The sequence below is a fragment of the Liolophura sinensis genome, chromosome 8 (assembly GCF_032854445.1).
Source record: "Liolophura sinensis isolate JHLJ2023 chromosome 8, CUHK_Ljap_v2, whole genome shotgun sequence".
Lineage (NCBI taxonomy): Eukaryota > Metazoa > Mollusca > Polyplacophora > Chitonida > Chitonidae > Liolophura > Liolophura sinensis.
The window spans coordinates 1817857-1831586 of NC_088302.1; the positions used below are offsets into that span (position 1 = coordinate 1817857).

At 40.3% G+C, this 13730-nt stretch overlaps 1 protein-coding gene across 1 annotated transcript; it reads left to right on the forward strand.

Moving 5' to 3' along the window:
• Positions 1-444: 444 nt before the first annotated feature.
• LOC135473931 (beta-1,4-mannosyltransferase egh-like) lies at positions 445-11430 on the forward strand. Its single transcript, XM_064753884.1, has 2 exons — positions 445-582; positions 9375-11430. The coding sequence occupies exons 1-2, from the start codon at positions 566-568 to the stop codon at positions 10804-10806; spliced, it is 1449 nt and encodes a 482-aa protein (XP_064609954.1). The 5' UTR covers positions 445-565; the 3' UTR covers positions 10807-11430.
• The last annotated feature ends 2300 nt before the right edge of the window (positions 11431-13730 follow it).

A 13730-nucleotide genomic window follows, 5' to 3' on the forward strand; every position in this document is an offset into this window, starting at 1 on the left:
ATGAATCTACTGAATTGGCTTGTGTAAAACAATATGATAACTAAAATGTCGCCCCAGTGTTTCAAAAGGAGCCCGGTTTCCTCCCACCATAATGCTGGTCGCCGCCGTATACGTGAAGTATTCGGCGTAAAACACCAATAAATAAATCAGTCAAAAAGAGACAGATGCCCATAATGGGCTTCTGTACTTCAGTTATAAATAACCGTCCTGTCAGCAGAATATAGATTTATACCCAGCCAATGAGAAAGCGAGTTGAGCTTGCACTGCTGGCAGTCATGTGGACTTCCCCATACTTCTGGCAGTGAGAATCCGTTCATGTGTCTAAGACTGCGTGTTTACCCAGGTCAGGAACGCCCCCTTCCCCCCCGCAACTCAGGCATGATCTCGTCTCACTGGTAGACTCAGCTGGTAGACTGGTAGTGCACCTAACGAGATGATAAAACACCGGCTGTAGTGAGCCATTCTGAAACCCCAACGCTCTCCATCTGTGATGCGAACCCGTTAGGTCCGTTAACAGCGGGTGTACTTGTGAGAATTAAGCTTATTGTTTACGTTAAGGTTTCACATGCAACGTCTAAACAGGTAAGCAATTTCGTTTGCAGAATTTCACATTTATGATTCAGTCGCAAAGTGTAGAAATTTCGCAGTAAGTGCATATTCATGGATGAGCGTGCTATGTACCCCCTCATCGTCAGTCTTAACACCGATAACGTCTATATATAAAGTTTAGTCTCTATGTCTACCCCTCATTGTTAGGCTTAACACTGATAACGTCTATATATAAAGTTTAGGCTCTATGTCTACCCCTCATCGTTAGGCCCAACACTGATAAAGTCTATATATAAAGTTTAGACTCTATGTCTACCCCTCATCGTTAGGCCCAACACTGATAAAGTCTATATATAAAGTTTAGGCTCTATGTCCACCCCTCATCATTAGGCCTAACACTGATAACGCCTATATATAAAGTTTAGTCTCTATGTCTACCCCTCATCGTTAGGCCTAACACTGATAACGTCTATATATAAAGTTTAGGCTCCTTGTCTACCCCTCATCGTTAGGCCTAACACTGATAACGTCTATATATAAGGTTTAGGCTCTATGTTCCCCCATGGTGTCGTCAGGCTTAACACTGATAACGTCGATATATAAGGTTTAGATAAGATATGGAGCCCAGCACAGCGTGATTATATCTTATGCACGCCTTTGGCCTCTTGGGGTAGTTCTCATGATGCTTTCCTAGAGGCAACACAATTTAAGAATCAAACGAAGCGAGCAGGGCTGGAGGGGGGGAGAGGTTGTGCTACCCAGCCAAAGTGCTACCTGGCCACACGGCTCCATATTATATAAATATAATTTTAAGACACTGTAGTGCTAATTTTATCAATGACCGTGGCCTGTGGGAATATGACTAGATTCTGGATTGCCTGTCCACGGCATGAACTGCTGATACCTCGCTTAATACTATATCTGACCCATGGTGTCCATGTGAGGGCGTTCTGCTCGTGGGCGTTGCCTTATCTCGGGCTCCCCAAACTCCCAAACATCGATCTCAGCATTGGGCTGTACTAGGTAGTCTTGTGATCTGAAAGTTGTGAATAGACCTAGATTGTATACAAACGACAAATACTATGTAATAAAAAGTAATTCGTGTTGATATTTGTCGAAAATACGACTGGTAAATGTGAAGTGATAATAACCAGGCCAATATAATGAAGTTTACGCTTCTAAATATTCACCAAAGCGCGCTATTGTCGTTAACCATGAAATGCTCTCGAATCTGGTTGGGGTGCACTTTGAAATTGCCATTCAAACTTTTTAGTCAGTACCCATGCATTTGACTTATAAAATCACAACGAAACCTTGCCTGTATATCGTCTCGTTCATCAGGTCTCTCTGTCCCAGTAATACACTGTTTATCTAATTAAAAGTGTATGAAACATTAATACCTCTTTCCCATTTACATTGTTAACCAATATTGCATACTTGCGGAATAGCAGAGAGAGGTACACTGACAAGCTACCTGTCATATTATATATCACGTGCCGTACGTAGAAGGGTCTTTCAGCAAACTGCGGATGGTCGTGGGTTCCCTCCCACCACGATGCTGACCGCCGTAGTATGTGAAATATTACTGAACACGGCGTAAAACACCAATCAAATCAATAAATAAATATATATATATGTCATGTGATGCTAATTGAAGAAAATTTTGTATTACAGAAATTTTGTATAAGGTGTACCGGTACATAGTATATCTATCTACAACATATGTAGGTGTACATATAAGTTCTCCAGGAGAGGAACGTAATATCACTCCCCTCCCCCAAACCTCACCTCTGGACTTATACCCCAACCCTTGCACTATTTAATGTCCTCTTGGATGATTTAACTTTGTGGTTTTCACAGCAAACAACAAAGCCTGATTGACAACATATAAATTAGGTATATGTAATTCCATAGGCGAGCCTCTGTACCTCTGTAAGTCGAGGGGCAGTTAGAGCCCACTGAGGATGTAACGTGACCAGGTAAATTGTACATATAGTCAGTTCAGTGTGGAGCGTTTATAGCCCCGTAGTCAATCAGAGCGAGCCACGCAAACCTCTACAGACGTTTGATGCTCGCCATGCATGGTTATTAGGGAGGTCGTGAAGTTCACTGGGCTCAGCGAGCATGAACGCCATATTTTGTCTTTATGCCTTGGCAACAAACACAAACAAGGACTGCCATGGATTGAAACAATAACCAAGTGGCGTGTCTGAGAATCGACTCATTAGGAGGTGTGTGGGTATATAGCACAGGTGTTAGAACCCAAGAGTATACAGGTGCTGATAAACTGTGCAATATGCTTGTATGGCTACCAGAAGGTTGATGCGTATTACATTTCTGTTCATAATGTAAAAACGTTAACCAAAAGAGTGTTAATCACCGAAAATAAATTTAATAAACGAGTTTCATGTACACTACCAGAAATACCTCGTTCCTGATAGTCACTTTATGCTCTCTGTAATTCCTCATTGTTTTCGCATATATTTTACATAGGCATGCGCAGTACTGCATATATTTGCATATATATAGAGGGGATAATTCATATTTTGCTCATTGTTACTGGGAAGGAACATTTTCCTCTTAATGGGATAAATAAAGCTCATATAATGTCTGTGAATCAAAACATCCAAAACAAATGAGGACTGTGTTGGCGAAATGCCCCAGATTAAAACCTTTGACTGCGTGTACCCGGCATAATAGTTGTAACCTGTAAAGAAGTTAAAAAAACCATAGGGGCACAGCTGTCTCACTGATATGTAGGAAGAACGTGACCCAGCAGAAAGCCCAACTATACACATTCATGGAGGCATATATAAACAGATATACAGTGCATAAATACATCACAAGTATTGGAACACCTGGATCCATACCTGACTGCTGTCAGTTTATTACATGCACGTGCAGTTAAATATATGTTCCCATGATTGTCATCCACCACACGTGGAATCTGTTTAAACTGATTAAATATTATATCTTAAAATATGAGTTACAGATTTAACACTGCCAAATCAATTTCCGGTATCGGTATATATAATTCTTGTAATTTGAAACTGACTTGAAACGTCATTTAATGTTATTTTTATTGGTATATACAGATATAAAGCAGTGTGTAATATTTTAACCAACAGCGTCCCATGCTGTACTGACTAAGTCATACAGAGGTTGGTCTAGCCATGCAGGTAGAAGAAAGTGTTCTACCTGCCTGGTTTAACACAAACGCGTTCTATCTACTTTGATGTTACTGTGTTTAATATTACTGTAAAGACTTGAGATGGCATATTGGTGAGTTCTGCACCTCGCCCGTAACGTTGCGGGGGTAACGGGATCGTAAACAACAACAGTCCGCTCCGTTCCATGTCAGACTTAGATAAGCGTTGAACAGTTTTATGGCGTGGTTGCACGGGTGGGAAGGCAATATCGCTACTTCGTGTCTGCCACGTAATGTCACTAAAACCTTCATATAAGCCGTCCAAACTGTCAACGTCCCCGGGTCAGTTTTATTAACCAAAGAGAGCGTGATTTATACGTTTATATCCTCACATAACAATGCCTGATTAGACTGTGGTTTTGTGTCCATATCGAAACTCTCAGGGGTTTTATCTAAACACTGAAAACACATGGCTTGTTGAAGAGCCTTCATGGGTTCACGCCATGTAAATTCTTTGTAAGTTATCATAGATCAAATTTTAGCTAAAATAACGGAAAGGAACATTCCTCTCCACAATATTTAGTTTTTGGTTCTGAAAGTTGAAATTTAGACTCATTTGTCTTAAGATAACATTAATAAGGCAGACAAATTTGAATTTCTACAACCAAAAAGTAAGCTTTAAGAGCGCATTTCAAATTAAGTCATAAATGTTTTGTGGAATTGGCTCCTGGTCACAAAATGTACGAGTTGTATTGTATTATGGCAGATATTAAATGCTAATTAAATTAGCACAGATAGCCATGGGGCTAAGCCAGAAAGCCGTGAGTCTAAACCAGAAAGCCGTGAGTCTAAACCAGAAAGCCATGGGGCTACGTCAGAAAGCCATGGGGCTAAGTCAGAAAGCCATGGATCTAAACCAGAAAGCCGTGGGGCTAAGTCAGAAAACCATGAGGCTAAGTCGGCAATAAAAACTAAGTTTTACGTCTATGTATATGTCAAGTAAATAGAGCAGCTATAAAGGCAGTTTGCTGGAAAGGTATATTTTATCAAACCGAATTTGTGACTTTAACCAAGTCTGCAGCAGAGTCGGAGAATTGTAGTGTTACGTAGTATATACCGTTATACCTCATACAAGGGTTTGCTTTCAGGAGTACAATTCCGCAAAGCAAGGGTATTCACCAACCCAAGCCTGCCAAAGGAAATATAATTATAAACAAAAGGAGGTATCTTTGTGTACTGTACTATATATAAGGGACTATAGTTCAAGAAGTACAGTTCAGAAAGAACAATAAATCAACCGATGAAAAGTGACCTGTAGATTGACAGAATTACAACGATATGTGATCTACTTATACAATACACACACAACAGCGAAATTGTACACACTCCAGAAAGTCTCTCTACTGGTGCATATAAGACTCCTTCGGTGTCCAGCACTATTAAAAGATGTACTTAAGTCATGGGATGATGTCCTTATGTAGACAGCTGATGACATGTCTATGTTTAGGATTAACATTCTTTTCTAAAGTCTTCGCAGTCGAGTTTTAAATACTTATACGATCAGAAAGTACTTCGGGCTATTTAAATCATTTCGAAATTCTTGAAAATGACCAAGTTTCCCCAAACCATACTTTTTAACGATTGCTGAACTAAAGACAACCAACTGAATTTCTCTTCACAAAACTAAAACATCAGTTTGTACACATTTCTTACAATAAACCTAATGTGTTCTGTCCACAGTAAATAGCGACATTACTTGTATCCATGTTAACATTTTTTTTTTGTTTTTTTTTTTTTGGTGAAAATTGTAATTACACTCCCTCTGAAAGAACACCCTTTCTGCAGAAAATGTACTCTTCACAACCATGTATAAAAATCCAACAGATTTATCGATTGATTCCATTGACGTTTTAACTATACGACGGCGGCCAGCATTGTATGTTCTGAGGAAAGTGGATAGAACCCGGTTCCAACGAATGAATTCAAAAGTGCTCCAAAAATATCACCTGGACATTGCTTATAAGTTTACATATTTTTGAGCTTTATAAACTTTGTAATTTTCTATCCCATTGTATATCCACCCAATATTCTTCTCTTGAGTATTGGTACTCCCTCGCCTGTCTACCACAGTTTTTGCCTTCCTTTGATTTACCATTAGGCCAAATGTTTGACAATAGTCATATAATTACACATCATGTGCAGCAAAAATATATAGGCAAAAAGTTTGTTTAACGTCAGTTTACTTTTCTGTAATCTTAAATAAGTGTTGTTCCACACCTTCAAAGAATAAGGCAAGAAGAATTTTCACTTTGCCGTAGCCAATACTAACATTCAGCCATAGGGAACTCACTTAGAAACTCAAGATATCGACAAAAAGTAAAGGGCTAATAACACCTTTAACATTCTGATGCAAACTGACAATACACAGATTTGCACTAGCCAGAGACACGTGTATGGGGGCAACATTGTGTAATGCACAGTGACAATATACAGATTTGCACTATCCAGAGACACGTGTATGGGGGCAATATTGTGTGATGCACAGTGACAGTATACAGATTTGCACTATCCAGAGACACATGTATGGGGGCAATATTGTGTGATGCACAGTGGCAATATACAGGCTTGCTCTCGCCAGAGACACGAGCATGGGGGCAACATTATGTGATGGACAGTGACAAAATATAGATTTGCACTCGCCAGAGACACGTGTATGGGGGCAACATTGTGTGACGCACAGTGACAATATACACATTTGCACTATCCAGAGACACATGTATGGGGGCAACATTGTGTAATGCACAGTGACAATATACAGATTTGCACTAGCCAGAGACACGTGTATGGGGGCAATACTGTGTGATGCACAGTGACAATATACAGGCTTGCTCTCGCCAGAGACACGTGCATGGGGGCAAAATTGTGTGATGCACAGTGACAATATACAGATTTGCACTAGCCAGAGACACATGTATGGGGGCAACATTGTGTGATGCACAGTGACAATATACAGATTTGCCCTAGCCAGAGACACATGTATGGGGGCAATATTATGTGATGCACAGTAACAATATACAGATTTGCCCTAGCCAGAGACACATGTATGGGGTACACATGTATTGTGTGATGCACAGTGACAATATACAGATTTGCACAAGCCAGATACACATGTATGGGGGCAATATTGTGTGATGCACAGTGACAATATACAGATTTGCACTAGCCAGAGACACATGTATGGGGGCAATATTGTGTGACGCACAGTGACAATATACAGATTTGCACTCGCCAGATACACATGTATGGGGGCAATATTGTGTGATGCACAGTGACAATATACAGATTTTCACTCGCCAGATACACATGTATGGGGGCAATATTGTGTGATGCACAGTGACAATATACAGATTTGCACTCGCCAGATACACATGTATGGGGGCAATATTGTGTGATGCACAGTGACAATATACAGATTTGCACAAGCCAGATACACATGTATGGGGGCAATATTGTGTGATGCACAGTGACAATATACAGACTTGCACTCGCCAGATACACATGTATGGGGGTAATATTGTGTGATGCACAGTGACAATATACAGATTTGCACAAGCCAGATACACATGTATGGGGGCAATATTGTGTGATGCACAGTGACAATATACAGATTTGCACTCGCCAGATACACATGTATGGGGGCAATATTGTGTGATGCACAGTGACAATATACAGATTTGCACTCGCCAGATACACATGTATGGGGGCAATATTGTGTGATGCACAGTGACAATATACAGATTTGCACTCGCCAGAGACACATGTATGGGGGCAACATTGTGTGATGCACAGTGACAATATACACATTTGCACTAGCCAGAGACACATGTATGGGGGCAATATTGTGTGATGCACAGTGACAATATACAGATTTGCACTAGCCAGAGACACGTGTATGGGGTACACATGTATTGTGTGATGCACAGTGACAATATACAGATTTGCCCTAGCCAGAGACACATGTATGGGGGCAATATTGTGTGATGCACAGTGGCAATATACAGGCTTGCTCTCGCCAGAGACACGTGCATGGGGGCAACATTATGTGATGGACGGTGACAAAATATAGATTTGCACTCGCCAGAGACACATGTATGGGGGCAATATTGTGTGACGCACAGTGACAATATACAGATTTGCACTATCCAGAGACACATGTATGGGGGCAATATTGTGTAATGCACAGTGACAATATACAGATTTGCACTCGCCAGATACACATGTATGGGGGCAATATTGTGTGATGCACAGTGACAATATACAGATTTGCACTCGCCAGATACACATGTATGGGGGCAATATTGTGTGATGCACAGTGACAATATACAGATTTGCACTCGCCAGAGACACATGTATGGGGGCAACATTGTGTGATGCACAGTGACAATATACAGATTTGCACTAGCCAGAGACACATGTATGGGGGCAACATTGTGTGATGCACAGTGACAATATACAGATTTGCACTAGCCAGAGACACGTGTATGGGGTACACATGTATTGTGTGATGCACAGTGACAATATACAGATTTGCACTCGCCAGATACACATGTATGGGGACAATATTGTGTGATGCACAGTGGCAATATACAGGCTTGCTCTCGCCAGAGACACGTGCATGGGGGCAACATTATGTGATGGACAGTGACAAAATATAGATTTGCACTCGCCAGATACACATGTATGGGGGCAATATTGTGTGACGCACAGTGACAATATACAGATTTGCCCTAGCCAGAGACACATGTATGGGGGCAATATTGTGTGATGCACAGTGACAATATACAGATTTGTCCTAGCCAGATACACAAGTATGGGGTACACATGTATTGTGTGATGCACAGTGACAGTATACAGATTTGCCCTAGCCAGATACACAAGTATGGGGTACACATGTATTGTGTGATGCACAGTGACAATATACAGATTTGTCCTAGCCAGATACACAAGTATGGGGTACACATGTATTGTGTGATGCACAGTGACAATATACAGATTTGCCCTAGCCAGATACACAAGTATGGGGTACACATGTATTGTGTGATGCACAGTGACAATATTGAGAGATTGCACAGGAGACAAGGACGCAAGAGTAGCGACAATTTAGTAATGTGAGAGGCAACTAGATTTGGCTTAGTGAGATTGGTGCTACTTTAAATCTAGTTAGTGACAAGTTAGCATAGGGAGCGGCTACTAGATCTGACAGTAGATAGAACGGCTACTAGATCTGACTGTAGTGAGATTGGTGTTACCTGAGATCTGGTCATAGACAAGTTATATTCGTTTGTTGTTCAAACGGAGAATATATTCAACTGTCCAGACAGAGAAACAAGCAGTGTGATCAGTAAGTTCTGTGTCACCAAGGCAACCAAAATACGCGTCCAATAAAAACACAAAGAAGCAATTTAAAATAAAATTGGGTAAATCTATAAAGGCAGCGAAGCAGTGACCTGGATTCCGTCGGTTGTGTTTAGCAGAATCCTGTATTTTGGTCTGTCGATTAACTTTATTGTTGTTTAGCCCCTTTTTCTTGGGTATAGTAACTATATGTGCCATGTGAAATCTGTAGAAAAAGATTGTACTGTCATGTGATCTCAAAAGTCTGTGTTTCTACTTTCAGGAGTTCTATTTGCAAGACATTCTTCAGCGGAATCATGAGTGTCAGGCTAGTGGATTTAAGGCTGTTGTTTCCAACCATGGTTGTGATAGGCGTGAATATTATTATGCTGAAACTTCCCCAAATTAAATTTTTTCAGTGGCATGAATATAGCTCCAAGGAGAGCGAATCTTTGTGGATCCAGCTGATTGTGACCTTTTCCAGATTTTCCATCATAATCACTACTTTTCCATTCGCTGTGTTGAACTTCGCCGGCCTTGTAACTTTGTGTTTCTTCCCCACACGACATACCAAGCCTAAGTATTCACCTCTTCTGGCCCCGTTCATATGCTTCCGCGTTGTCACGCGGGGACTTTTTCCTGAACTTGTTCAGCAAAATGTTGAAAAGAACAGAGAGACTTGCTTAAAAAGTGGATTAGCGAAGTTTATGTTTGAAGTCGTTACTGACAGGCCAATATACCTCCTTGAGAATAAATTCACACTTGAACAGGTAGTCCCGCCCTACTACCAGACTCCAAATAATAGCTTGTTCAAGGCGCGAGCGCTTCACTATTGCAACGAGCAAGAAATAAACCAACTGGGTCCCAACGACTGGATAGTTCACCTGGACGAAGAAACTGTCCTTACAGAGGACTCCGTAATAGGTATCTTAAACTTTGTGTCAAGCGGTGACGCCGACTTTGGACAAGGGGCGATAACCTACGCTAGCGGTCATATGGTCAACTGGGTGACGACATTGATTGACGGCTTCAGAGTAGGTATCGATTACTGTTATCTGCGATTCTCCCTGAATGTATTACGGCGCCCTATTTTCAGCTGGAAAGGGTCCTACATGGTGGCCAGAGCAGGAGCAGAGCATGATGTTTCCTTCGATAACGGTGTGGAAGGTTCAATCGCCGAAGACTGTTTCTTCGGTGCCGTTGCTTGTTCAAAGGGATACCGGTTCGGTTTTATCGAAGGTGAAATGTTGGAAGAAAGCACTTACACTTTCGCCGATTTCATCCGCCAGAGAAAACGATGGAACAAAGGAATTTACCTGACAGCGCGCAGCCCAAATATCCCCATTCGCCATAAAATAGGAATATTGTTGATGTCTTTTGCAGCCCTTTTCCTCCCATTCATAACGTTCGGAGTTGTCTTGAACACGTCCTCAAATGTGCCCAGTCTACAGATCACGGAGCTAATACTGAGGTTTGTACGTGTTTTCTATATTTACCTCTTTGTTTTTGGGAATTACAATAACTTGAGTAGAAGCAGATTTCACCTTGTGCACAGGGTGTGTATTTCTATCCTGTCTATACTGGTTATACCGGTCTGTGCTGTGTTGGAGTGCATTGCGTCTCTCTGTAATACACTGACGTTAAATGATATAGACTTCTACATCGTCCAGAAGAGCCCTAAGCTTTGTTTGAAGGACAGTGGAGCATTTGTTTGAGTATACGTAAATTAGGAAATGTGACAGACACTGATATATTTAATATTGACTTATTCAAGGAAAACACAGCCCTGACTTTTCGCCAAGCAGAATTGTAACCGTGTTATTTTTTTGTCCTCAAACAGTTTTGTAACTGTAACTGTCTGAGAATGACGTTGTGCCTTTAACGAATTGTCATCGCCAGCCTACACATACACGGTGCAAAAAGTTACCCTATTCTAACGATGAGACTAACGATGTGAAGGCGGAATTTATATCAGTATAGTAGAGTATTTCACATTATTTACTACAGCTGCAAGATTAAAGTGAGATGGGGTATCATGCTTGCAATGGGCACCCTGTATCTCGTGTCGGTATAAGTCTGCTTACAAGATGACGTGAACGATATGATCACCGATGTAAGTGTTCTAATCAGACAATACTGGGTTATCCAGGCCGACAACTCTAAAGTATATATGTTTTATATCTTATATTATATTTTTATCATTACTGGTATTTATAAACATTCCAAACTCATGGAATACAATCATTTTCTATTGTGGTCTATGTGTGGCTAAATAATAAACTATATGATGTGTTATTAACAATATCGCGAGTCAAATAAATATATTTCCTGTGTGTCCTAGTCGAATTTGATATTTGAATTTACTCTCTTACTTAAGGCACTGAACCACTGGCCAATCAGATCACGCCTACAGATTTAAATTTGTTACAAAGGTGGTTTGTCAGGTAGCTGGCGAACTAAATAAGGTGGTTTCCATTATGGACTGTAAGGAGTGCCTAGACTACAGCGTGCGCATCACAGAGCACTCGGCTTGTACCCCGATACCCTGCATCAGTGAATCACAGCTCCAGACCGTCTAGACTACACTGTAAACATACCATGCAGCACTCGGCCGGTTCCACCATACCCAAAATGAGAACCACAAATCCGCTCTGCCTAGACTACACAGCAAACATTAAATAGCTCTCGACCTGTTCCCTGACACCCTGTATGAGCGAACCACAAATCCGGACTGTCTGGACTACACTGTAGACATATCATACAGCACTCGATCTGTTCCCTGATACCCTGTATGAGTGAACCACAACTCCGGACTGTCTAGACTACACTGTAGACATTATAGAGCACTCGGCCTGTTCCCCGATACTCTGTATGAGAGAACTACAAATCCGGTCTTCATAGACTACAACGTTAAAATATGTCATAGAGCACTCGACCTGATTCTCGATACCCTGTATGAGTGAACCACAAATCCGGACTTCATAGACTACACAATATGTCAAACAGCACTCGGTCTGAGATTAAGAAGCCTCACCCTCCAGAATAAAATAACAGATATCAAATCTTTGGCACTTTTCAAAATGATTCATCTTTTCTTATCGTTACCTTGCCCTCCGTTGTATGTTGTAAAAGAAAATAACAGTTTACTGTATACATTTCTTTGAAATGACAAATCTTTAAAAATTAACATGGATGTGACGGCTTGTTTTTGAAGAAAATAATTTGCCAAGAATTTCGATTACATCTGTAGGCTGGGTTAAGTTGAAGATTGTTGGAGGTAGGTACATCAAAAAGATCGCACAGATAAGGAAAAAAACCTTTGTGGATTAAAACACTAGAAGCTTGGGAAGTTTTTTGTGGAAAAATTAAAAGAAGAACACCCTGAAACACATTGGATGAACACTTATGGTACAACTCAAATTTTAAAAACTCATCGTATTTCATTCAGAATTGGTATAAAAGTAAGATGTTATATATTAGGGACAATATAAATATTATTGGTAATATTTAAAATTTTATAGATGTTAAGGACAAATCTGGAATAGAAGATAAACTTTTAGATTACAATAACTTACTAAAAATATACCAAAGGAGTGGCTAATTGATATAAAACTGACCACAGACGTGCTTTCAGCTGCCTATCCTGTGTATGACAGCTTTCTACTTAAGTAGAAACGAGGCAAACGTCTTTTTATGATATTTTTGAACGACAGTGAGTGTCTGTTACGACCCAAACTGTCTTTATTATAAAGAGATGGCTTGTTCGAAATACACGACAGTTTAGACGAACAAAAAAGTAACCAAAACCAGCAGATTTTATTTTTACAACAATTTATTAGGTTTAACAAGAACAGATAACAAGACTTTTACAAATACTAAAGTACTTAAGTTTAACAAGAAAGGATAGCAGTATCTATACAAATACTAAAGTACTTACATGTACAACGGTGTCAAGTCCAAACGGACGCATATACTCCACAATGCTCAAAAATGCACAGAGGCAATACTCACAAGAGGAAAAATCCACAGTATAACTGAGTGTATGACGAAATATACACAAAATTCTACAGACAGGGTCTGTGTACTAATAAGCACTGTGTACACAAGAGCACAAATTAAATATACAAGTTCAGTCTGAACAAGTGCTCGGTGGAGATATGATATAACAAAGCCAGAGGCTATAAAGACACCAAAATTTAGCACTAAAGGCCTACTAAGGTAACACACAGCGAAAGCATCCAAAACTCTCAATAATTCTCCTTTCTCCCCCTTTGACCTGCTTTCATAGGTCTTATATAGACTGGTGGAATTTTCTAGAATAAGAAAATTCTTGAACGCTTGTTGTAAACAAACAAGCCCCGAACTGAGCGTATTCTGGAACATTCTAAGGCAGAGGCAGACAGCAGGCCCTGAACTCAGTATATGTAAACAGTGGCAAGCTAAATGTAGAAGCTGACGGCAGTTGTTCACATAACACACCCACCCTTCAAGAAAAAAAGTTTTCCTAACTTTTTTCTACTTACAATATATGTTAAACAATAATATATACAACAGTGTAAAACGACATGCAATTAAACATTTTATACACAACTTATACACGAGACAAGCAATCTGCAATAACATTATCCTTTCCTTTAAC